We start from the raw sequence: 27,027 nt of genomic DNA on the forward strand, positions 1-27,027 counted from the left end.
TCCAAACCCACCCTCCTCCCCTCTGTCAGAGTACCCGGCAAGAAGGAACTGAGGAGGGGCCGGGTCAGCAGGGTCGTATATACAGCGCCATGAAGGCACCACTCCAGGGGGCTCCACAGCTGACCCGATGGGAGCTGCTAAGGAAAAACTTTCCGATGACTGTGCATGTGGGGTGAGCACACCTAATTGGAATGGATGTGAGCAACACATCTTGAAGAACAACAGTTACGAGAAGGTGAGTAACTGTTTTTTACAATTCCCACCCCTACCCCCCATGACAGCCTTCCCCACAAACCTCCCATCTGGCCAGCTCCCAGAGTCAAACGCCTTCCCAGCCCTAGTTCACCCCACATGCCTGCCCTCTCCACTCTCTAGGGAGCACTCTACCACTGTCTGGGGTGGGGAGACACAAGCAACCAAAGTGTCTGCAGATGGGCCCTGGACTCTTCTCCCTTCACCCCATCCCGAAGGGGCAGGAGTCAGGTGGTCCATATGGCTGGTGTCTGCCCCCCATCAGTCTTGGAGTGGTAGCTCATGGTGCTTCTTCCCCTGCAGGAGGTGGAGTGGGTGTTGCCAATTTAGCGACTTTGTCACTAGATTTAGTGACTTTTTGGTTTCCCTAGTGAGAAAATAAGTGTCAAAGTGACCCCTGACAAATCTAGTGGCTTTCACTGCCAATTACAGTGACATTCAGAGAAAGAAGTCACCAATATCTATAGTCACAAAATCATTCACAAGGAGCTCAATAGTGTTAATCCATTCCATGTTCTTCTTACTACATTCTGTTGCACACCAAGTCAATGTCATTACGTCTCAATTGAGCATGTCCTCGGAAGGAATTGCATTACAGGGCTTCTTGGGCTGAGATCACTATAATCTGCAGGCTAGGAAAAGAAGTTTGTGGAGGCTAATTAAATACTTTGCTAAAGCCAGGTGCACTTTGGAGAGAGCAGCACATTAGCCAGGGCTTGTTTTTACCAAAATGTGTTCTTTCTCGCCCCTCCATAGTAGGTAGCACACTCTGTGATGCAGGGGAAGACGGCTAATGAAGCGGGCTGGGTGGGGGAGGCAGGTTAGCCAGCAAGGAGAGCCGCACGGATGGAAGGTGGGGTGGGATGAGACAGGGCCATGTGCCCCAATGGGGGAGGGGAGGCACAGTGCCTCCAGGAATGAAGCCCTTACTACAGTATCAAAGGTGGAGCTAGCTTGCTTTCAGTTGCCCTTTACTCCTTCCCCTATCTTGGCAGGGGATTAGCTGCTCAGCTCTTTTCAGAAATGAAACCCTGGAAGTGGGAGGAAGGGGCCCGGCTAGCTGATTTTTTTATTTTAAATCTACTTTCTTGGCTCCCTGCAGCGCCGAGCTCAGGTCAGGCGAATTCCCTCTTCCCCCTGGCTCTGGGCTCTCCCTTTCACTAACCTACCGGCTCAAATCCAAGCTGGCAAGAAAGAGAGGCTCAGCTGAATTACCCAACCCCAGCCAACCTGGGCTGCAGTGTACAGAGCGCCCTTCCCAATGAGCAGAGGGCAGTTTCCTTCCCAACGAGCAGAGGGTGCCTGCATCTTGCCCCCAGGGTGGCTTTTAGCCTCTGGTGCTGGTCACATCACCCAGCATAGTTAGAGAGACATGCACACCTTGCAAGGGAGGCAAAGTCACTCTTAGCACTCTAGAAACAATAGGATGAGCTGTGATCTCCTTCTTCTGCTCAGAGGCACCCAAGGGAGCCATCGGACACATCGTCCATACCGAGAAAATCATTCTGGCCGTCGAGAGAAACAAAGTTTTGATCCCCCCGCTCTGGAACAAAACCTTCTGCTGGGGATTTGACGATTTCACCTGCTGCCTTGGAAACTACGGAACTGACAAGGTAAATGAGAACAAAGGCCAAGGGTTTTGAAACACCGGAGAGGGTGGACCAGTGTTCTGAGGCGGTACAGAGAATCCTCTTTCAAGATGCCTGCTTGGTGGGTCTTGATCACGTGCTCGGGGTCTAACAGATGACCAGATTTTGGGGTGGGAAGGAAACTCCCCAGGTCATATTGGCAAGGACTTTGGGGGTTTTCACCTTCCTCTGCAGCCTAGGGCATGGATTGCCTGTTTGGGATCATCTGGGCATCTCCCACCTAATCAATTCCCTGCCAGTGCAGGGGTCTTGGTCATTGGTGGCACCTCAGTCTCTCCCGCTCTCTGCCTGTGGCTCACAACAGTGTAGTCTTCTGGAAACTGAAATGTTTTAGCCTAGCTAAAATCTTTGGCTTTAATACTGGGTGAAATTTAATGGCTTGTGCCACACAGGAGGTCAGACTGGATGATCTAATGTTCCTTTCAGGCCTGAAACTCCATGGAAAGTGACTTGTGATTTTGGATGTCTCACTGTTTGAGGTGCCCAACTTGAGACATTGTAAAGAGGCCTCATTTTCAGAGGAAGGGTGCTAGCACCTTCTGGAAATCTGGCCCCACTGAAAGAGTCTCAGATTGGGCCCCCAAATTCATTAGTTCCTCTTGAAAATCTTGGCAAATATCGAACTGATCTGAAGTTCTTATCTAGTTCCAATCACTATATCGTCTGTTACACTGAAACCGAGACCTTGTGTGATAGGATGTAACAACAACACAATGTCTCTCGGCCCCTGATGAGAAATTTTGTGACACAGAACTTTCTGCTGGGATTAGGATAGGACCATCTGTCAATTTCCTCCTGCCCCTGAGTTTAGCACAGTGCTCTCATTCAAAACACTAATGCAGCTTCCCCTAGAAATCTGTAGAGCCCTGCTAATCCGCGGGTATCTGCTTTATATCCATGGATATCTGTGGGCTATTTTTGCAGATAGTGCAGATGTAGATACAAATTTTGTATCCACGCAGGGCTCTGACTGTAACAGCCAGGCAGGCAGCTGTGAGGAACTGTGGCACGGACCCTCCACCTGCCCTGGGTGGCGGTCTGGGTGCAGGGACACTGGGCGGGAGGCTGCTCGGGCCCCCTGCCCAAGGCAGGTGAAGAGTCCAGCATGACTCCCCACAGCTGCCTGCCCGGCTCTGACCGTGGCCAGGCTTCAACTCTCTGGTCGGGGAGAGCCACGCTGGAAGCTGTGTGGAGCCTGGGTCCCTCCACCCCCTTCCCAGTGCAGAGACACGGGCTGGAGGCTGCTTGGGCCCCCTGCCTAGGGCAGTTGGAGGGACCCAGGCTCCCCACAGCTGCCAGTGCAACTCTCCCTGACCTGGCTCTGGCCAGAGGGTGGGTCTCGGAGCCCAGCGACGGTAAGAGCCGGGCAGCTCCACAGGACACCCACCTGGCCAGACCAGTGTGGAGCCCAGCCGGGGAGTCATGGGGAGCTGTGGTAGACCCTCCACCTGCCCGTGGTGCAGGAGATGGGGGCTGAGAGGGGCCCCCGACTGTGTCCCGACCCTCAGTCTCCCCGCCAGGCTGAGGACAGGTGGAGGGTCTGCAACTCTGCACAGGCTCCTCACAGCTACCCGCGGGGCTCTCCCCGACCTGTGTGTGTGTGTGTGTGTGTGCGCGCGCCAGAGTAGAGCCCTGCAAATCCGCAGATATCCACAGATAATTTTTGCAGATTGGCTGCGGATACACATTTTTGTATCTGTGCAAGGCTCTAGAACTGATTCTCTGACTTCTTTACTGTAAGGAATCAACAGTACACATCGCAGTGCTGCATGCATGCTGGAGTGCCAGTGGCCAAGGAGAGAGCAGTGTTCTCTCTTAAAAGGAGGGATGGCCAGTGCTAGTGTGGGGCTCAGGAGAACAGCGTTCAGTTCCCTGCATAGTTCATCAGACGTTCAAAGTAGCAGAAACCTTTTCCTTTTCCTTGGGAAGCTCAGTATGTACTGAACGATTTGCTGTGAAAACACACAGAACCAGGGGTCACCAGTGGGGATAGAATCCAGGGATCCCTGCACCAAAAGCACCAACCTCTACACTTGAGCAATGCCTCTACCTATAAATAAGTAGTAGGTTGTTCTATCTATTTTAGGTACTTATATGGTCTCCCATCACTGTAGAATATGAGAGCATCACAATCTGTAATGTATTTATCCTCACAACATGCCTGTGAGGTAGGGGGCTGCTTATCCCTATTGTACAGGTGAGGAACTGGGCACAGAGAGACTAATTGACTCACTCAAAATTACACAGGATGCCTGTTGCAGAGCAGAGAATAGAACCTGTTCCCTGAATCTTAAACTAGTGCTCTAACTGCCAAATCATCCTTCCAATCCAGCCTGCAGGTAACGGTTGGTTCACTCCCACACCAACATACACATAGCCATGCTGATATACATGCAGGCAGTGAGAGCAGAACTGAGAGGAAAATTTAGTCTTTAGTCTGACTTCACTGTGAGTTGAGGATGCCCTGCACCTTGTAGGACTGGGCCCTTTCTTGGACTGACCTTTGAGCCCAACCTTCCTTTGGTTCTTGAAAATGGGTAGGAGGAACATTCTTTTCCCAGCCTCAAAGGGAAGATGAGAGCTTGGTTCTCAGGCCCCGAATCTGTTCTCTGGTTTAAATATTGACATGCTGCAATCAAAGGAATCTGTGCCACAGAAATGACTGCTAGTGTTTTTACCTTCTGCAGAACACGATGACACTCGAATGCATGGCAGATTGGGGCAAGTGCCTCTGTGCTGTATGTCCCACACCAACTACCGTCATTACCTCTGGAACGAGCGCTGTCGTGTGTGTCTGGGAGCTTTCGCTGGTCAAGGACAAAGCGAGATGCCTGAACTTGAGACAGGTACAGTACCACAGCTCACCTGACATGCCAGCTTAGTAAGTGCAGGTCTGAGATCAGAGCTGGGAAGGGGTTTTGATGAAAGCTGTTCCTCTACCAGGGTGACAGAGAAAGATGGTATAGATGGCATCACACAGCATATCAACCCGCCACCCGTTCAGGCATTGACAATGACAAATGGACTCAGGGGATCTAACCCAGAGTTGTTTTGACTAAACACTTTTTCAACATAAAATGCCATTATCAAAACCCTTTTTTTGCAGAAACATGTCATTTTCAATGAAACTTTTGTTGGAAAGGTTTCTCAGGCTCAAAGTAGAGATGCTCTGGGTCTCCCATATTGTAAGTGTGTGTTTAATGACTAGGCTATTGGCTATTCTGGGGTGGGGCTCAGGTCCTTGATTCACAGCATGGATCTCTCTTAGGTGAGCACCCTAACCACTGGCAGTTGGCTGTTCTGGGGTGAGTGGGCATCTCTTTCATTCCCTCGGGTGTTTGGCTGAAAATTTCAAAAGGTCTCAGGTTCGATACAAAATCAAGTGTTTGAAACATCAACTTTTTGCGTGAAGTAGAATTCTTGTTTTCCGGCCTTTCCATATATATCCCCCAACGGGGTTGGCCGTACCTGCCTCTAACAGACTCCCAAGCAGTCTGTCTTTTTCTCACATAGCTTACTATGCCCTCAAGTCTTGAAATTAAGAAATATACCCCTCCACTCCACTCTCCCATGGACCTTCACCCCACACAGCTCCATCTGAGTCGTTATTTATTGTTCAAATGGTTCCCATTTCCTTTTTTCTAGCTGGGTCAGGAGGCAGGAGCACCAAAACGTTGTGAGACTTCTCTAAACAGATTCCCAGCTCAGTATTTCTGACCAAGAAGGTTCAGATAAGTAACCAGAGTTCTGGATACTTTACCTATCCTGAATTTGGAACCTTTGTGAGGTTCATCCATCACTCCCATAAGGTGGAGAATCGCCCAAGTGGCAGAATATGGATCTTTATCCAGATCCAAACTGCCTTTCTCTAGTTTTCTGCTGGGGTAACTCCATTGTAATCAGGATTTACACTGCCATAAAACTGAAGTAATGCCATCGAGATTCAGGCCTGATATTGTGACCTTCTGGGCTGCTTTTATGAATATGCTTTTGATATTCTTCAGTGATATCTAAGGCAATAGACAGCAACTTGTTCCCTTTTCCCCTTAAACCAAATAAGATAACTCTCCTCTGTTACTCTCAGGTGAAATAATAAGGGGACACATTCATGGGGTTTGAGAGACATGAAGGTATTCATGCCGTAGAAATCTGCTCTGTCCGTGGTTCCTGAAGAAAAGACTCAGGAGAAAATTCATGTTTTCCCAAGTCCAAGGCAAGAACATATTTCATTTGCCATAGGTGATGGGAAACGTCAAAAGGCTGAATCTGGGTTGAGCTCAGAGAGGCCCCCAGAATATTATCTATTTAGCTAGATCTCTTGGCCCTGCAAATTGGGGCACAAATTGTATTTGGAACAACTCCTGACATGAGATTCTAATACTGTCTGCTTCTGAAGAGGCCCAAAATACCATCAGAAGACCTTATCTCATGAACTTTAGCCTGTCTGTTTCCTCTCAGAACCCAGGACACAGACAAGGAAGGGAAAGAAACAGTACTAGGGTAAAATCTAAGCAATATGTTTTGGAGATCAAGAACAGTTCAGTTCAGGGTCAGTTTGCGTTTTGGGCAAAGTTTCAGGGAGGTTCTGTTTTACCTTTATTGGTTTGCCGGTCTCGTTAGCGGCCCACAATCTATGACTGACTTTTGAGGAACCGGTGTTGCTAATGTTTATGCTGCAATTAAATGATATTGCCCATATTCCACAAAGTACCAGTGTGAGATCACGCAATGCCAAAAACTGCATGGATTTCCTTTCTGTCTCTGCTAGCAGAGGGCATCAGTCATTTAGATATCTCTCTGGCCTAGATGTCAATCTGAACTATGCCCCTAAATGTCTTCCAGTGAATTACATGCTGTTGTTTCATGGTCGTTGTTTATTCTGCTGAACAAAACTATTGTATCGTCATCCCTGAGATACTGAGCTTCACTTAAGTAAAGCTGATGTGCTATAAAAGTGATGCTGTTCACTTATCAGCCTTCTCAAGGGACTAATGCGTTCTTGTTTGAGTTGGAGTAAAAGACAGAAACTGTGTTTCAGCAGGAAGATCTTATTCCCTTCTTAACGGGCTGCCTCCAGAGTTTTGTGTAGCATTGAGAATGCAGCATAATAGCCACGGTATCCATCTGTGCAATTTTATCTGACCCACACTCCCATAACTCTGCACCAAAGGAAACACGCAGCCAGTTCGGATAAGCATCCAGAAGAGCTGTGTTGCACCTTTCAAACACAGACGCATGGTGGAGTGGGTGCCGTAGAGCCACAGTGCACCCCTGCCGAGTCACCCTTTTAGCAGGTGCAGTGTTTCCTTTTATGGCTGACCAGTGTATGGAGGGGGTGAAGTATGGCCCTGGCTCTTCCCAGCCCCGTTCACAGTGACCACTGACTACTGCCACAGGCCACGTGCAGGCTTTGTGCACAAGCACTGCAATCAGAGACCAGGGCTCTGTCTGCCCTGAATTGGCAGCACTGACTGCCAGCTCCACAGCCTGAGCCCTAGGAGCCCAAATCAGCGAACCTGGGCCGGCAAAGACCGCGCCGCCAGTCTTGCATGTCTGTGTAGATGTAACCGGAGACTCAGGCGCACATCCCTGCTCTGATTCAGACACGGAGTTGCTCTCTCTCTCTGCAGTCCACTGAATATTTAATTATCTATACAAAGTGGAAGAGCTCCAACAGCAGATATGGAGAAAGCAAGAGGATGACTCAGTAGTGCGGTGGTCAGGACGCTTACCTGGGTCTCCCACATCCCAGATGAGTGCCTGCACCGGTGGGCTATTCAAGAGTGAGGTGTGTCTCACTCTCTTGAATTCCATCTGAAATTCCACCCTCAGAAACTTTCCCAACAAAATTTTTGTCAAAACCAACATGTTTCCGCAACAAGGCTCGGTTTTGATGAATCAGCATTTTGTTCTATTTTGTGTGAACCAAAAAACTCCGGGTGAAATTGATCAGCAGCCACCTAGTTCTGTGTTATGTGGGAACAAACTCCACTGGGTTTGGTCTGATTGTGACCTACAACCATAAATGGCTCACAGGCTGCCCTGAAGTTCCAAGCCTGCCCCAAACTCACCCCACAGCCTGGAGCCCCCCAAAGCTCAGTTGGGAATGGGCTTCAGGGCTGGGATGAAAACTTTGCACAGCTTTGCTTAAATCCCCTCTTGTACCATTATCTTTTACCACTGAACTCATACTTTGATAGGGTCTAAAATTATATCCCACCCTGTATCTCAGGCCCATGTCAAGCCTAAAATAATTTGTGACACCTGAAAGTCATCTCGGTCCCCTACAGCCTGGTGCAACTGAGCATCTTCACCAGAGGGGTTCATGTTTAAATGCTGTTGTCCTAACAACCTTGGCAAATAGCAGCATTTGTTAGGTGGCCAGCAAGAAGTTGGGCTGACACAGGAGGAGAGTATATGCCATACGTCTTCTGAGAGGTCAACAGGGACTTTCAGGACTGAAACCCACACTGAACTGAGTCAAACCCTAGAAGTTCATTGATCATTCCATGCAGAGAAAGACAGCTGGGAATTCACCTTTCCAGTTAAAATTAGCATTACAACTCTGGTGTGACGTTCACGGAAGTCGAGTCACAGCACTCGTTGACTTCAGTACAACTGAAAATCAGGCCCAGGAATTTTAAAGAAAGCAAGTAGGGCCCGATTCTCCGTTGTCCAACACCTTGTACCCTCATTTACACCTCTGCATGTTGGGTGTAAAACCAGATCAGCATATCACATCTATTAAATGAAATGACTTTATTAGTTTCTATCCATAATACATTGACTAAAATTAAGGGTTTTTTTTAAATGGAAAACCTAAATTTTGGGGCTAAACTAAACTGGCCGTGTCTCTTATGATAGAGATGCTTACAAAATAGTGTGGGAGGGGTGAAAGAAAGTAATGTTTAACAGAAAGGTTCCCAGAGAGGTTTATTTTAATTACACAAAACTTCAGTATTTGAAAAAAGTATTGAAATGGTCTATATTGGATATAATAGGGAGAAATGTCTCAAAAAATGTCATTGAAAATTTTTTTTATTTAAAAATTTTACAAATGTTGAACAGCTCTAACCTCTGAGTATGAATCTCACCTTGATAAGGCCAGAAGGGCAAAGGTAAGAGATGTTTTACACTGCTAACCAGGGCTAAAAATGTAAGTGGGTGTTTTATATGAGGCAGTATGGTCAAATAGCTATAACACAAGTCTAAGGAAAAGGAGATCTGGGTTCTGTTGCCACCTCTGATTCACTGGGTAAGCTTTGGAAAGTCACTTAACTTCTCTGGGCCTCAGTTTCCCCATCTGTAAGTTAAGGACAAGGGAGCTTTGAGATCTCCATTGTAGACTCTGATTTTGTGGAATAGATCACATGTTCTTGCTAAGCTGATCCCAGTGGGAATGTGGATCCCTAGTAACCCAGCTGCTTGGTTGTGGTTTTGGGTTGCTTTGTACCCCTAGGCTTTGTATGGACACACTCAAGCCGTGACCTGCCTGGCCGCATCTGTGACCTACAGCATCCTTGTGAGCGGATCCAGTGACAGAACCTGCATCATATGGGACCTGAACCAGCTGACATACATCACCCATCTCCCTGCCCATAAGGCCAGTCTCTCTGCTATTGCCATCAACGATTCAACGGTAAGAATTTCATTTATCATCCTTCTCCTGATGTGTTCAGGAGCATTTCATGATAATGTAAGGGGTGCTCTTCCCAACATAAAAACATCCTGAGATGCTGATCAATTGATTTTCCCTTTTACAGAGGTTGATAATAGTACTCTTAAGGATGAGAAGGGAGCATTAAAAGGTACAATATAGACGAGTAGCTAAATAGAAGCATCCGTGCGTGGCTGGATAGTAAGATTAAACCTCTTGATTTGTGAGCTGGCTTGAGAAGCATAGCGGTATAGTCCCTTGCACTTCTGCCTTTAGCTCACATGTGACTCTGTTGCTTTCATTGATTTCTCCTGACATGCATGTGTTACGGCAGTGCCAGCTGGGACTAATTAGACCCAAGCCCTCATCCACAGTCTACCGGCTCTGGATGTTCCTGAATCAGCAGTCTCAGCCAGCAGACAATTACCTGACGTGTTATTGTTTTCCTTTCCCCTACTACCCTCTCCGCTAGAAGGGGGCTTATAAAAATGGCCATACTGGGTCAGACCAATGGTCCAACTAGCCCAGTATCCTGTCTTCCGGCAGTGGCCTGTACCAAATGCTTCCGAGGTAATGAACAGACTGGCGCAGTTATCAAGTGATCCATCCCCTATCATATAATCATAGAAGATTAGGGTTGGAACAGACCTCAGGAAGTCATCTAGTCCAACCCCCTGCTCAAAGCAGGACCAACACCAACTAAATCATCCCAGCCAGGGCTTTGACAAGCTGGGCCTTAAAAATCTCTAAGGATGGAGATTCCACCACCTCCCTACGTAACCCATTCCAGTGCTTCACCACCCTCCTAGTGAAATAGTGTTTCTTAATATCCAACCTAGACCTCCCCCACTGCAACTTGAGACCATTGCTCCTTGTTCTGTCATCTGCCACCACTGAGAACGGCCGTGCTCCATCCTCTTTGGAACACCCTTCAGGTAGTTGAAGGTTGCTATCAAATCCCCCCTCACTCTTCTCTTCTGTAGACTAAATAAGCCCAGTTCCCTGAGCCTCGCCTCATAAATCATGTGCCCTGGCTCCCTTATCATTTTCGTTGCCCTCCAATTTGTCCACATCCTTTCTGTAGTGGGGGGCCCAAAACTGGATGCATACTCCAGATGTGGCCTCACCAGTGCCGAAGAGAGGAGAATAATCACTTCCCTTGATCTGCTGGCAATGCTCCTACTAATGCAGCCCAATATGCTGTTAGCCTTCTTGGGAACAAGGGCACACTGACTCATATTCAGCTTCTTGTCCACTGCAATCTCCAGGTCCTTTTCTGAAGAACTGCCGCTTAGACAGTTGGTCCCCAGCCTGTAGCAGTGCATGGGATTCTTCTGTCCTAAGTGTAGGACTCTGCACTTTTTCCTTGTTGTCTATCGTCCAGACCCAGCATCTGGTAGTCAGAGGCTTAGGGACACCCAGAGCATGGATTGCATTCCTGACCATCTTGACTAATAGCCATTGATGGACCTATCCTCCATCAACTTCTCTAATTCTTTTTTGAACCCAGTTATGCTTGTGGCCTTCACAACGTCCTTAGGCAACGAGTTTCACAGGTTGGCTATGTGTTGTGTGAAGAAATACTTCCTTTTGTTTGTTTTACACCTGCTGCCTGTTCATTTCATTAGGTGACGCCAGGTCCTTGTGTACTGTGAATAACACTTCCTTATTCACTTTCTTCATGGCATTCATGATTTTATAGACCTCTTGTCATATCCTCCTCCCCTTACTCTTCTCTTTTCCAAGCTGAACAGTTCCAGTCTTTTTAATCTCTCCTATTAGGGATGGTGGTAGAAACGAAAAATCCATCTGCAGTCTATTCCCAGAAACACAGTTGCTTGCTCATCATTATGAAAATAATCTGGGTTGGATTTAACTGTAGGCACTCAGCTCTCTTGGGTGTGAATTCCCCCAAATCTCTGCTTCTTGAGCAGGCTGTTTATACGTCCGTGTTTCTATGTTCAGTTGATCTTCACAAAAGAGAACAGTGGTTGGGGTTAACATTTTTGTCAAGTCACAGAGTACTGTGGCTTGTGCTGAGAAGTGTTAGGGATGTATATTGATGTCATAGCAATAAGATGTCCCAAAACAAGTTCCTAACTGTCAGGGTGGTTAAACACTGGAATAAATTGCCTAGGGAGGTTGTGGAATCTCCATCTCTGGAGATATTTAAGAGTAGGTTAGATAAATGTCTATCAGGGATGGTCTAGACGGTATTTGGTCCTGCCATGCGGGCAGGGGACTGGACTCGATGACCTCTCGAGGTCCCTTCCAGTCCTAGAATCTATGAATCTATGAATCTATGAAACATCTGTTTACCCTAACAACTGAGATTGTCAGCACTTTGGGGCAGGGACTGTTTATTTCTTCTGCATTTGTACAGAACCTAGCATGAGGGGCCCTTGTCCATGACTGGGGCTTCTGGGGTCCACAACTGCAATACAAATGAATAATAATAATAACTTCCACTAAAGCCCAAGGAGTGGGATTTTCCATAGCACTTAATGACAAATACCAATGGTCAGTGGTAAAACTCCCACAGAGTTAGGCCAATGCTTGACTGTTCTTGTCAGTCCCCCGCAAAGTATACTGGAGAAGCCCACACATTTAAAAATAAATAGGAGTGCTGGTGAAAGATGCTGGGTTGATAGCCGTAGAGGATAAAACTATCTGTTTCCAAAGCTTCCTCCACTGTGTCGCACCATAGGTTTCCGCTGGAGGGAGAGTGGGGTCCATTGTCTATAGCCCATGCAGTCCTTGCTTCCTTTGCCAAGCAGTGGGCCAATCAGGGTCCATGACAGTGATGATGATTGTTGTGATGTGGAATTAGCACACTAGGGATTGGACTGACACGGGGTCACTGAGCAGCCGTTAGATCAGAGCTGATTGAAAATTTTCCAATGGAAGGCTTTTCTATTGGAAACCAAAACTTCCTGCAGGAACACATTGATTTCGATAAAATCTCATTTTGGGGGGAAAACCATGAGAATAGTGTTTCTCTAAGGTCAACACATTCCATTTCAGTTTTTTGAGGACATAATATTTCCATTTTTCATTCTGAAATGACTTTTCGTTTCAACATGCTTCATTTTATATTATAAAGACAAACATTTTAAAAATGTCGAAACTGAAATGGAATATGTTGATTTTATCTTAAAGAAACATTTGGTTTGATCCACGGGGATTTTTTTTTTTCAGAAGTTTTTTGTCATGGGAAATTTTGAACTTCTTTGTTTTCATTCTGATTTGAAATAAAACAAATTTTGAAATGGAGGAATTTGCTGAAAAACAGAAATTCCAGTCTCCACACAGGTCTATGTTAGATTCTTATATTTATTTGTCCTGTGGTAGCAAGTAGGGCCCCAATACTAGGTCTATTGCGATGACACCTGGGGCCACAGTTATGGACCAGAACCCCATAGTGCCAGGTTAGGCACTGTACATGATTAGGTATATTACAGTGTGTCTAGGTGCTCTAGTCATGAAGCAGGACCCTGTTGTTCTAGGTGCTGTACAGACATAGAGCAAGAAGGTGATCCTTGCCTTGCGGAATTTACAATCTGAGTAAGAAAGAAAAAGCTTTCTGTAGCTGCTGATCTCAGTTGGATTTCAGTCAGTGATGTAGACCTGAAAAACTCTATAGCCCATTACCAAATCCGTGAGCCTCCCAGGCCCACATGCAGTTAAAGAAGTTTAAAGGCTGGTTGACACTGAAAAGTTATGTCGGCATAGCTACATCTCTCAGGGGTGTGAAAAGTCCACACCCTGAGGGACATAGTTAAGCCAATCTAACCCTCAGTGTAGGCATCGCTAGGTCAATGGAAGAATTCTTCTGTTAGCCTAGCCTACTGCCTCTTGGGGAGGTGGATTAACTACAGCGATTGGAGAACCACTCCCATCGCTGTAGTCAGTGTCTACACTGAAGCACGACAGTGGCACAGCTGCAGTTGTGCTACGGTAGTGTTTCAAGTGTAGCCAGGGCCCAAGTTTCAATTCTTTCAGTACTGGCCATGCCGTTTCAAATAAACCCTTCTCAGTCTGCCTCGAGATTTTTTCCACTGCGATGTGAAGAGCCCTGGGCCAAAATCAAGAGGAGGGAAAGGCCTGGCAGTAGTTAATTTAAACCAGATGCACACTGCTTATTTAAGGACAGACCAGCCTCTGCCAGGAGCAGGTGGACTTGCTGCTGCTATTCTATTTTAGCTGGTTCCTAAGGGATGGAAAGTTTGGATGGAATTTAAATCGGGGAGTGTGAACCCAGGAAGTTTAATCAAAATGCACTTGTAAATAGATCAGGTGCAATATTATAAACACCGCATCCTAGAGGCTGCTCCTAGAGCTTTGAATATCTGCATTTTCCTTGCTCTTAAGGCTTCGGAGATCTGTGCCTTTCTGCTCCCACTTCACACACACAATTGCCCTTAAAGCTGTACACACAAGCACTACGGGGAGAGGAGAGACTCGGTTGTGAAGGGTATTAATACCATAACACTAAACACTCTGGGGGGCAGAGGAGGATGCTGAACTGGACAGAGGTTTAGGAATTGGTGTCCACATGGTGAATTACTGATTTGTGAGAATGTTTATTATTATTAATATTTTGTATATGTATCTCAGTAGCATAAGAATGGCTACACTGGGTTAGACCAATGGTCCATCTAGCCCAGTGTCCTGTATTCTGCCAGTGTCCGGTGCCAGGTGGTTCAGAGGGAATGTACAGGACAGAGCAATTTTGAGTGATCCATCCTTTGTTGTCCACTCACAGCTTCTGGCAGTCAGAGGTTTAGGGACCCCCAGAGCATGGAGTTGCATCCCTGACCATCTTGGCTAACAGCCATTGGTGGACTATCCTCCATGAATTTGTTTAGTTCTATTTTTAACCCAGTGGAAGCCCAGTCAAAGACCAGGACCCCATTGTGCTAGGCACTGTACAAACACATAATGAAATGCAAGTCTCTGCCCTAAAGCGCTTACAATTATCTACATTAAAAGTTAAGGGTTGAATCCTGGGGCAGTTCTTACTCTCCCCTTGCTTCCATGAAATCACTAGGAGTTCTGCTGGAGCAAGGACCTAGTGAAAACTAATTAAGGAGCTTAGGATTCAGCCCTCAAATTTTATTATTATTTTTCCTTCATTCTCTACATTTTCTGTTGGCTGTGTTTCTTTTTTAACCCTTCAGGGTTGCCAGGGTGTTTGGGGATTAACTTATTTGGGGGTTGCTTGTCTAGTGTTCAATGAAGCAGATGGTTGCTTGGATCAAGACACAGTCTTGCATGTTGGGACCAGTAGGATCTACTGGCAGGCTGGCTGCCTCTTTGCCTTGAGGATGGCTCTGTTTGTGCTTTGGGATGATGCAGGCACCGCTTTCCCCATGATCCGTCACAGGGCCTTTGGCTCGGCTCCGAGGTGCCGCCATCTGAGTGGTCCCCAGATTTCTTCCACTAGATGCTATGGCAGCTACAACCCATCCCAACCAGAAGGAGGCATTGGCAATTGCCATATTGCAGGCAGGTGGGGAGCAGGGGTAGTGGTGTTTTGAACAGAAATGCCAAGCTAAGTTACCCAACACTCAGGAGCAGCCTGGGATGGGCCAGTCTCCCCTTCAGGTTTCAGGCTCTTGCAGACATGATAGCCAAACCACTATGCCTACCATTCTAGGTTACAGCCTAGAAGTGTCCCTGGAGGGGAGGCATAAGAACCACATGCAAGTTTGGTTGCTCCGCATGTCTGTCTGTCTGTCTGTCTAGCTATCGCTGTATCCTTGCAGTGTTGTTGAACAGAGTGGGATTACAATGAGGTAAAAATCTCTACTGTTGAGGGGCAGGTTCTGCTGGCCAGTTACAACAGCCTTGTATCAAAGAGAACATCACCGTTCAGTGTCCAAGGGCACCTGGGGTTCAGGAACATGCCCAGTTCTGCAAATCTCCAGGGTCATGAGGAATTTTGCAAAGCAAATTTTGTTCTTCAAAATGTCTCCCAGCTTCATTCTGCCTTGTAAACGATGCTAAGGGTAGTGGGGGAGCAAACGGACATGATGAAGCATCTGTTGGGGGAGCAAACGGACATGATGAAGTGTCTGTTGGAGCTGCAGGAAAGCCAACAAGAGCACAGACCCCCGCTGCATCCACTGTATAACCGCCTACCCTCCTCCCCATTTTCCTTAACCTCCTCACCCAGAAGCCCAAGAACGTATGTGGGAAGCTCCGGGCACCCAGCCACTCCACTCCAGAGGATGGCCCAAGTAACAGAAGGCTGTCATTCAAACAGTTCGATTTTTAGTGTGGCTACAATAAGCAATGTGGCCTAGTCCTTCCCTCCTCCCCCACCCTACCTGGGTTACCTTGTCTGTTATCTCATTTTTTTTATTACTAAAGAAAGAATGCATGGTTTCAAAACAATAGTTACTTTATTTCAAAGGAGGGAGGGTGGTTGGCTTACAGGGAATTAAAATCAACAAAGGGGGCAGGTTTGTATCAAGGAGAAACACACACAACTGTCACACCAAAGCCTGTCCAGTCATGAAACTGGTTTCCAAAGCCTATCTGATCGCCCTGGTATCTGGCGCAAAACGATTGTCTGCCGTTGCTTTCATGGAGGGAGGGGCGACTGATGACATGTACCCAAAACCACCCGCAACAATGTTTTTGCCCCATCAGACATTGGGAGCTTAACCCAGAATTCCAATGGGTGGCGGAGACTGCAGGAACTGTGGGATAACTACCCACAGTGCACCACTCCATAAGTCGATGCTAGCCATGGTAGTGAGGACGCACTTTGCTGACTTAATGTGCTTAGTGTGAACATACGCTATCGACTGTATAAAATCAGTTTCTAAAAATCGACTTCTATAAAATCGACCTAATTTCGTAGTGTAGCCATACCCTTCTACAAAGGAAAGTGGACGTGAACCGGCCTTTGCAACCGGAGCAGATTTCCCAAGCACTTCAGCCAAAATGCACTATTTTTGGTAAAATATAAAACAGATTTATTACCTGCAGACAGATATATTTTAAGTGATTATAAGTATTAAGCGTACAGATCAAAGTTAGTTACCTAAGAAATAAAAGTAAAATCACAATCTGAGTTCTATAAACTAGACAGGATTTGAATCAAGCAGTGTCTTACCCTGACGAATAGTACCAGCAGGTTACAGCTCTTCCATATTCAGCTGGGACTCTCCTTCAGCCTGGGCCCACCTCCCCAGTTCAGCCTTTTACCTTCGAATGTGTTTCCAGGTGTTGAGTTGGGGGAGTGGGAGGGAAGAGGCCAAGTGATGATGTCACTTCCCCTCTTTTATAGTCTTTTCCAGCTTGCTGGAAAGACCATTTGCTATGACGTGAGTCAAGCAGTCTCCATTGTCTACATGCCATCTGTGAGAAGTCTCCATTGTATACGGTTCCTTGGATAGTCCTTGGGAGTGTGGATCCCTTTAATGGGCCATCAGCACATCTGGCTCCTACACTGTTGCACCTGAAAGCCTGATTGTGCGTGTTCCCAACTTTACAACATATTTCAGTAACACACACATAGCAAAACTTCATATCTTCATTCAAAGGCCAAAGGCATCATTGTTCCAACATCGGTATCTTGCCTATTCCTTTGGCAATACTCGACAGCCTCGGCTTTCCAACACCCAATGTTATTTTTCTTATTTCTTTACTAGTTCTGGTGCGTGAAGTTTACTTGCATGCACTGCCTCAGCTGACTTTTGTCCCTCAGGAGCAGAATGTAGTAAAAAATACCAAGCTGTTAACTAGAGCTGCTGGAAAATTTTCAAATGAAAAGTCATTTTGTGGGGAAATGGCCTTTTTTTAAAAAAAATAACAATTTTTTTCACAATAACCTATTTTTCCGAATTTTTTTTCAATTTTTTCACAATTTTCTGTGATTTTTTTTTTAATTGAAAATGTTTTAGAAAACTTGATCAAAAATGGTTATCAGTGTTGTTCGTTTACCTAAAACTGTATTTTTCATTATATGAAAAAGAACCATTTTGATAAAACTTTTGATTAAAAAATGCAACAAAAAAGTGAAGAAACTGCAAGTGAATCTGTTTCAAACCCTGCAAAATGAAATTCCAGAATTTTTGCTTTGAAATTCCAGAATTTTGAATAAAAAAATTAATTTTTTGACCAGCTCTTCTGCTGCAAAGAGTGGAAGAGAAATAAAATGAAGAATGGGTAAATGCCTAACAGTCCCAGGTGGTATTTGTGGGATCCTGAAATAATGCTGCTTGGTATGTTCTAGGGTGACATTGCCTCTTGTGCCGGATCCTATTTACATTTGTGGACCATCAACGGCCAGCCTCTGGCAAGCATCAGCACCGCCTGCGGCCTGGAAGAAGCCATTGTTTGCTGCTGCTTTGCTGAAATAATGGAGTGGGACACATGTAGCGTCATCATCACGGGGGGCACAGATGGAATTGTGAGGGTAGGTGTCATGTTTTTGCTAAGCCAGTTGTGGATTAGAGTCAGAGTTTCCGATACTGAGTGGGGCGACAGTGGTTTTCATTAGCTACACATCTCCTCTTAGACACATTACAGAGAGTGATCATGTAACCCAAAACTGAAGGTATGTAATTTGTGATGCTGGTGGGGAAAACGCTAAGCATTCACCACAACAAATTTAGAAAGAAACCAAATGATGTCATTTTGTTTGAAATATTCCTCGGAAATTTTCATTACAAATGATTATTTTCCAAAAACTAGAAAATTTGTGTTTTCGACAAAAAAGCTGACAAAAATGAAAGAGTTCATTCGTCAGAAAGGCATTTTTTTCATTTTCAAAAAATGTTTCAATGAGTTGTTTTTCACCCGCTCTGATCATTTGGAATAGGGAGAAGGTTTGGGGGCAAAATTTTTCAAGAGGCCTCTCATCCCCCTGAGAAATTGTTTTGAAAATGCTGTTCATTCTGGTCTATTCCAAAGGCAAAAACAACATTGCTGATCAGAAGTGTGTTTAGGCTCCTGGGATAAAGCATCTGTGTCCAAAGAGGAGGACACTTCATTAGAGACAAGGAAATGACTCGCAGCCCTACCTTCAGGCTGGTGGTTGAACTTCAACAAGGGAGTGCTCTCTCTAACAAAGTTCCTGTCTAATTCTCTAGCAACTGCATGGAACCCAGCAGGACAGCTGATCAGGGACAGAGCAATACCAACCTCTGATCTAGCCATCGTACCTTTGACCTTATAGAGATTCTACGAGCCCCAGAATTGATGTGTCTTTCTTTCTTACACCTCTGCATTTTCTAACCCCTCCTTTCTTACCCACACAGTTATGGAAGACAGAATATGCAAAAGCCCCAGGCCAGGATGTTGGATCAAGATCACAAAAGGCCACAACAGAAGATCTGGATAACAAAGGTACAACCTGAACTGAAACACTGCTGTGTTGTGTGCACTGGATATCTGTGAAAGAGAAGCAGCTAGGGCTAGGAAAGGGTGTTGAGATTCAGAAAAACTGAGGAACCCTCCTTCCCCATCCCCCACAAAACTTATGTAGATCTGAGCTCTTGGACTTGATGAGTTCATCTTAATAACTCACCTGGGAGATGAGCTGTCTCTGGCAAGGAGCCTGCACACAGCCGCAGGACAGGGCAGCTTCTCTCTTCCTCCGCCTGGAGGCCAGGACTGCTATGTCACAGTCAGCAGCCACAGTACTTTTCCAGTACCTGCAGAGTGACTATGGGTTCACCTCTCCCATCACCCCAGGGCTCTGTGTGGCTCCCCATTCATTTCTGGGTCTGAGTCAAGCTCTTGTCCCTAATCTCAAGGTGCCCCAGTGAAGCAGATCCTGGCTAGCTTAGAGACGTGCCTTTATGGGATGCTGAAGCTGAGGGCAGAGCATCCTGGGTGTATATAAGAACGGCCAGACTGGGTCAGACCAAAGATCCATCTAGCCCAGTAGCCTGCCTTCCGACAGTGGCCAGTGCCAGGTGCCCCAGAGGGAATGAACAGAACAGGTAATCATCAAGTGATCCATTCCCTGTCGCCCATTCCCAGCTTCTGGCACACAGAGGCTAAGAATACCATCCCTGCCCATTCTGGCTAATAGCCATTGATGGACCTATCTTCCATTAACTTATCTAGTCCTTTTTTGAACCCTGTTATAGTCTTGGCCTTCACAACATCCTTTGGCAAAGAGTTCCATAGGTTGACTGTGCGTTGTGTGAAGAAATACTTCCTTTTGTTCGTTTTAAACCTGCTGCCTAATAATTTCATTTGGTGACCCCTAGTTCTTGTGTTATGAAAAGGAGTAAATAACAGTTTGTGATTTACGGTCCAGTCCAGTCCCTGGCTGTGGAGTTTCTTCCAAGTGGAGGTCTGCACAGGCCCTAGCCAGGGGCACCAGAACAGGGGAGGCCAGTAAGGCATAGCCCCATCACTTTTAAAAACGGGAAGGCTAAGTAAGGTGCTTAGATACTGCCACGAGGGGCCTTTAAAAATACCTAAGCAGCAGGGCTGGGTTCCCTTCTGCCCTCCCACCTTGTGTGCACACACAGCCCTGTGCTAAATCAGAGTGAAATGCTGCCACACCAGGAGGGCAGCATTTCACCCCCACTCTGCACAGGGGTGCAGAGCTACTCCAAGTGCATGGCCCCAGAGAACCAGGCCTGGGACTTTCCGAGTTGTGCGCTCCCTTTGCTGATGCCATGGCCCGTTCCTGCTGAGCCTCTGCATGGACAGTTTCAGACCCGAATTCACCCCTCAAATTTGCAGCGGGGTCTCGAGTCTTATAGTCAGCATGTCCTACCAACAGGGGAGCTGTAGAGAGGGTGGGGGCTGGCAGTTCCTTTGGCTCAGGAGAAGGGGTTCAATGATGGGAGCCCCGTAGGGATAGAGAGAGACAGATGCTGGACAAATTTATGAGCATGACTCCATGACAGGGTTGCTTGTGATGCAGCAGGGGCAGGACTCAGCGACCCTGGGGCTCACTTCCAGTTTACATCTCACGTTCCTAAAGCTCAGGCTTTCGGTTTCAGCTTCCCAGGCGTCAGGAAGGGAGTCTCATCCCTCTACAGTGTATTCTGGGTTGTTTGTTTATGTCCGTCCTTTGATGCATCAGGGACAGCCACGTCTGGGGATGGGACATTGGACGGAGTGCGCCAGGGCTCTGAGGGGGCACTGAGCGTTCTCCTTCTGAGGTGCATGACTGGCTGGTTCCTGCTCACATGCGCAGAGTTTAACCAATCGTCACAGGTGGGGCTGGAGGGAATTTCCCCCCAGGTCAGATTGGCAGAGACTTTGCAGGGGTTTCGCCTTCCCCCACAGTGTACGGGTGTGGGTCACTTGCCAGCATTATTTGGGTATATATATATATGGCTCCTTCTAGCCTTAGACTTTATGCCTTTCCCCTGCCTGTGAGAGCAGTCAGCTGGTCCTGCTGTCACCCTGTTCTCTTCCCACCCTCTTTCATTTCCTCCATGGTCCACTGAGAAGGCACCTGCTGCCTTCTGATGCCATCCCTGTCATGGAGATCTGCAGCCCATAGCCATTCGAGCAGGCCAGGGGCCGTGTCCCTGTCCTGTGCACTTGCCCCCCTCAGAGCTGCTCCTGTCTGCCTGGCGCGCCAGCATGCACGGATCACAATGCAGTGCCAGAGTCCGCCCAGCAGGCCCGGGGATCAGCATGATAAAGTGCTCAGCCAGGAGGGGCTGGGAGCCAGTGCATCGCTGAACACAGAGCACTGGAGTGGGACCCAGGAGACCTGCTTCCTTTACAAATGTTTGGGCAGAGTCAGGTCTGCATTGCCTCTCAGCTTTCCACCAGATAGTGTCCTCGCTTCCTGTCCTAAACCATGCTGCAAAACGGCTACATGTTCCACCCCAGAGGTGGCAGGGAGACCATTCCCCCACAAGTGCATGGACAGCGCTGTGAGTGCCTTGCGCTATGTGAATGGTGCAGCATTACTGTGCGTAGCCGGGGGGAAGGCCTGCCCTGCCTTGGAGATACAGGGCAGCACTTAGACACAATGCAATGGGCAGATCCTGCCTGGAGCTGCTGACGCTGGAGCCGGGGGAGCTCGATACTCACCTGTGGCAGGATCAGGCCCTAAGTGAGCCCTGGTTACCAGCTCAATAAACTTAATGTGCTTAATAATCCATCCTGCTGCAAAACTGTCTGCAAGAGGACACTGGCTGAAAGCCCCATTGTGTCCAAAGGGCCCCAGGAGCTGCAGAGCCTGCACTGCTGGCTGTAATAAAGCGCCCTGGCCCAATTCCAGGAAGGAGCTGTGCCAAACCCGGCACCTGGCTGGAGGGACAGAGCCTGGCTCAGCTCAGGGTACTGCCTTTGCCACCCACAATGAAGTGGGAGGCTTTTCAAGGCAGCGTGAGGCCAGCAGGGGGCCCCTGGAGCCTGGGTTTATTTATGTTTCCCCAACTGTATTCCTGAATAGCCAGTGGTTATGCTGAGCTGATGGCGAAGCTATTAAAGGTAGAGCCGTGAGCCGGAGGCTTACGATGGGTTGAAAGCTACAACGCTGTTGTGGTAATAAAAGTAATCAGAGTTAAACGTTCCTGACCTAACAGATACAGGGGCCAGAGCCTGCCAGGGCTCCGTTATTGTCCAAGGGCATTTTAAAATGTGTGTGTGTGAGACAGAGAGAGAGAGAGACCAGGTGTAATTTATAACATTTATTTTTGTGACCCTCATTGCTGGAGGCATTCGTGCTGAAGGCACTCCCTGTTGTTCCTGGATTAGGTTTACAGCTTGCATAAAGATATAACTACAGATGGTCATCTGCATACTAAGATATTCTACAGTAATCAGACATTGCAGGGGGAATTTTCAGAAGCACCTTGGTGACTTAGCAGCACAAGTCCCATTAATGGGACTTCAGCTCCTAACTCACTTAGGTAGAAAGGTTCATAAACACCTATACAGGACCAAAGGATTTAGCAGACTGGATCAGTCCAGGGGTCCAGCTAGCTCAGTATCCCATCGGCAACAGTGGTCACTACCAGCTGCTACGGGGGAAAGTGTAAGAATCCTCACTTGCCAGTTGTGGGATAACCTGCCCTCCAAATTAAGTCTCAGCCTGGTTTCTAGTAGTCAGAAATTGGCTTAAGCCCTGAAGCAGGAGGTTTATTTTATTGGAATTAATTATGATAGTTATGATATTCTTGGTATCCATATTAATATCCAATCCATTTTTGAATCTTCATAAATTCTTGGCCTCACTGACTTCCTGTGGCAATGAGTTCCAAAGTCTAATTACATAGATATAATTATGTTGGTAGATCTAATTACATAGGTATATCTTTATGCAAACTATGGCCACATTTGGGCTTTAAGCCCTGGTCAGTCAGGAAGGGCTTCCAGAGCAGAACATGTTTCCTGGGGGAAGGTGAAGGCAAGGAGAGCAGCAAGAGGGGTGTGGCGGTGATTTTAAGCCAGAAAATCGGGGCAAGAGGGCTGAAGGTGGGAAGTGCCTGCTTGCTCTAAGCTGGATTTCTAACTAGGGCTGAAGGCAGGGGAGCAGTGGAGGGGTTTACCTGCTGATGTCTCCACACCAGAGAGCTGAACCCAGGGAACAGGGGGAGTGAGGGATGCTTCCCTGATAAAGATGATCTCCCAGCAGAGAGGCTGGACGGGGAGGGCGGAGGGGAGCAGTCCTGTTAGGAAGAGTGGAAGGGCTGGGATACCTGTCCCGGTAGAAGGACAGAAGAAGACTGATAGTGTCCCAATGTGTGAAAGACATCAGAGTGTGGAAGCTGAGGTATGTCAAGATGAGATGTCCTGGGATGCCCAGGGGGTGATAAATGGACTTTGGTCTGTTTACACTATGGTTTTGTACTAAACTAGCCCCAAGGAGGCAAGAGAGGGTTACCGGATAGGGAAAATTGAGGCAGGTGCACTTGTCATGCCATGGGCTGTCACAAGAGGGTGTTCCAGCCAGGGCCAGCATACGTTAAGCCCAGAGACTTCAGTTAGACTGAATCATTTCGGTCATCAGGAGGCAAAACTCTTGTGGCTGCAGACAAAGGACGGGAGAGACTGAGGTGTACCAATGCCTGTGGTGGCTCCTGCAGTGGCAGAGATTGATTAGGTGAGACATGCCCAGAGGATCCCAGCAGGCAAACCACATGCTATGCTGCAGAGGAAAATGAAAAAAAAAAATCCAAGATCCCTGCCAATCTGACCTGGGGAAAGTCCTTCCCAGCCCCAAATCCAGCCATCACTTAGACCCTGAGCATGTGAGCAAGAACCAGCCAGCCAGGCATCTAGAAAGAGGATCTGCTGAATATACACACACACACACATTCATTCTCTCACACGTGCACCCACAAGCAGCAGCGTCATTAATTATTAGCCAATCGTGACGTTTAATTACAGCAACGAGACGCTCCCCAAAACTCCTCGAATGGCTTCAGAATGATTTTAGATAGCCTAATATTCCCACATCTCATTCTAGCCATTAAAGGAAATAAAATTAATCCAAAATGTGGCCATTAAGAAGACTGAAGTAACAATGACTGAGTTACGTTGTTGGGGGCGTGTGTGTGTGTGTGTGTCTGTGTGTGCATATGCACGCGCACATTTAATTATCGGTTCTGTTCTGAGCAGATTTAGATAAGTTGATGATACCGGGGCTTTATGTAATTTATTTTTAGTAGGCAATTATAGGCTGCATTATATCTTGGCAGCAAGGTATTCTGGGGCATCTTATTAAGCATAGAGCCAGTAAACACTGATGAACAATTTTGCTGAACTAGGCATGCAATTTAGAAAGCAATAATACACAAATCCAATTTAGCACACAATTGGTACAGCCACACGTCAGCACATGTAACTATCATCGCCGCAAATTAAATTGGGATGGGCCTATTCTGCAACAGCACAGGCCAAGATTAAATATATTTGTTCTCAACTTAACAACTTGCTGACCGTAATAATCACCCCCCCACACACCCCCCGTCCCACAAGCAGTTTCTAAATATTTATTCTGCAGGTAACAAGTGGGGGCAACATCTGCTTCTCTGCCGGGAGTTGAACATCAGCATCGCCTTGACTGGGAAACCAGCTAAGAATAATCCCACAGTGACGGCTCTTGCGGTAACCAGGTACAGTAATTTCCATTGCAATGTATCGTTTGTCCAGCAGAGGGCACAGTAGCAGCCCCAGTGATTCCAAGTGTCTATTCTGAGTTATAGCTTCTTTTTATTATTTCTTAAAATATCAAAGTAAAATCCACCTGTCCTAATAAGATACAGCCATCCTGTGATATGGTCTTGTCAGCTTTCCCAAGCTAAGCCTGGTCAGGACTCAGCTGGGAGACCTTCAAGGAAAGAACCAGCTGTTGTAGGAAGCTGTTAGTAGTTGCCGCTCCTACCTCTGAATCAAGGTGAAACCGCTGTCCCAGTACAGTGCTAGGTGCCACTGGAGTTGCCATCTCTTGTCTTCGGGGAGATGTGAAAGTGAGCTTTTGACCAGAAGTGCTCTGTAAAGATCCTGTGATTTTATTCTCCAAAATGAAGAGGCTGCTGGACCCCGGTCAGATTCCAGGTAGCATAGCAAGTTAGCTTTTGCCTCACTAACTACCTCACTGACCTCCATTTCAATTGGCTTTTGCCTCACTAACTACCATTTCAACTGGCTCCAAGGTTCAGCCTCATTTCCTGTCCTGTAATGTTGCTGTGCACTGGCAAATAGCTGCTGTGCTCCTCTCCAGAAGTGGTGGCTTTTCAGTGGTCAGCAAAGTGATTCCTGTAAACAGCATCATTAGATTGCAGAGACTTTGGGAGTGAGGTGTATCTGTGCCTGCACTTTTGAACCTTTTGAAGCTCCCGAGTGTGTACAGGATTTAGAGATGTCAGAGGCTAAAGCTGCCACATGCATCTATGGGAGAACTTGATTCCTATAATTGTCTGCCAAACAGATTTATTGGGGGTGGTGCTTCGTTGTGTTGGAGATGAATGAATCTTAGCGCTCTTGGCAGTTCAGATCCAAATCCCAACTGGCTACAATGTCTATAATTGGCCAAACCAAACCTTGGATCCTAACCCCATTGAACTCTGGGAAAGTTTGGCTCTGAATCCAGCTCCAGCCTTTGGAAACTTGGAGCTGTATCTAGTTTACGTGAGAGTTCTTCAGGCTTTAGTGGTGGAGAGCTCTCTCCAGTGAGCGCTCTCTGTCCCAATTGCTGCACAAACGAGAGAGAATCTCGAACATGCAGTGCCAGTTTTGCCTTTTGTTATTGAACGCTGTCTTTTTTTTCTTTTTCTTTTCTGTCCCAAGGAATTCTTCCAAGCTCCTAGTTGGTGATGAGAGGGGGAGGATATACAGTTGGGCCGTGGATGGGTAGGAAGAAACAACAAGGAGCTCTTGGTCTCCTCCAACCTTGTGTGGTGTCGATGGATGAAACGAAAATTATCCTTCCGAGTATACAAGATTTGGAAGAAAGAGTGGAGTGAAACAAATCTCAAGAGAGTCAGCGGACTGTAGGGTCAAGCTGGGAGCAGAGGAGGAATTTGACATCCTCTGATACAGCTCCACCCCATTGTTAAAAGTAATAAGGTACGAGGGTCCAGTCCTGCCCCTGCCGCGCATACAACCCCCCTCACTGATTTTGCCAGTGAGAATCACTGCCAGTGGTATAATGCAGTGTGCTATCTGCTGTGTCTCCTGTGATGGGACTCAGTGTCCCATCCTGCTCCCAGTGAAATCAATGGGAATTTTACCACTCTTCAATGGGAACAGATCTGGGCTCTGAATTGTGGGCCACTGTATAGAATACAGCAGGGAAATGCTATCGAAATGTGTTTAAAACCGATCCTCATTGACACATGCATTTGAACTGCACATGAATTTCCTCTGTACAAAGTGGTTTTTGTGTTAAATAAAATCCAGCTGTTTATTCGTGTGGTTTAACGGGATGGTAATTGCTCACTGTACTCAATGGATGGTGGTCTGTGTGTGTGTTTTTTTTTTTTAACTTGGATCCGGAGGATGGTACACAAACCTCGTGCTGGGATGTAGATTGAACCTCTCAGACACGCTTCATGCTGGGCGGTTCCGACTGCAGGGCTCCCAGACTGATCCTGGCCAGGGTTTAGATTTTATGTCACTGTTTGGGGGGAAATTTCGCCCACTGAAGTGGATGAAGCAGCAGCCAGTCGCAGGAACTGGGAGCGTGGCCCCCTGGGAGGCCAACAGGGCATTAACATGTGAAACCAGCTGGGACTTATGAAATAGTCTTGCTTATGGATTGGTACTAGGGTTTCTAGAGGACAAGATGATATACCTGCATTAGAGATATCAGTTCTGTGGGGGCGGGGGTGTCAGTTTGTAGCCTGGAGTCCAGAGAATGATCTCATCAGAGCCCCTTCCTGCCGAGCAGAGGTGGCACTCCCGCACCTCATTCTTGCCTAGATGTTGGTTTCTGCCCATCCTGTGCTGCTTGGTCATGGGCTGCATCCCGATGGGTTCAGGAAGAGAGTGCCAGTGGCTGGTGACCGGAGTCACCCA

The 27,027-nt window shown here is 47.1% G+C and overlaps 1 protein-coding gene across 1 annotated transcript in view; it reads left to right on the plus strand.

The window, feature by feature from the left end:
* Positions 1–26,418, plus strand: part of WDFY4 (WDFY family member 4) — a 240,142-nt gene extending 213,724 nt beyond the window's left edge. Inside the window, exons 56-62 of the mRNA XM_034776723.1 lie at positions 1,708–1,865; positions 4,589–4,747; positions 9,361–9,540; positions 17,807–17,989; positions 18,834–18,921; positions 24,512–24,623; positions 25,798–26,418. Coding sequence (XP_034632614.1) covers positions 1,708–1,865; positions 4,589–4,747; positions 9,361–9,540; positions 17,807–17,989; positions 18,834–18,921; positions 24,512–24,623; positions 25,798–25,864 — 947 coding nt within the window. The 3' untranslated portion in view covers positions 25,865–26,418. The remainder of the gene's footprint in view (positions 1–1,707; positions 1,866–4,588; positions 4,748–9,360; positions 9,541–17,806; positions 17,990–18,833; positions 18,922–24,511; positions 24,624–25,797) is intronic.
* Positions 26,419–27,027: the final 609 nt, after the last annotated feature.

Source organism: Trachemys scripta, chromosome 7 (genome assembly GCF_013100865.1).
Source record: "Trachemys scripta elegans isolate TJP31775 chromosome 7, CAS_Tse_1.0, whole genome shotgun sequence".
Taxonomy (NCBI): domain Eukaryota; kingdom Metazoa; phylum Chordata; order Testudines; family Emydidae; genus Trachemys; species Trachemys scripta.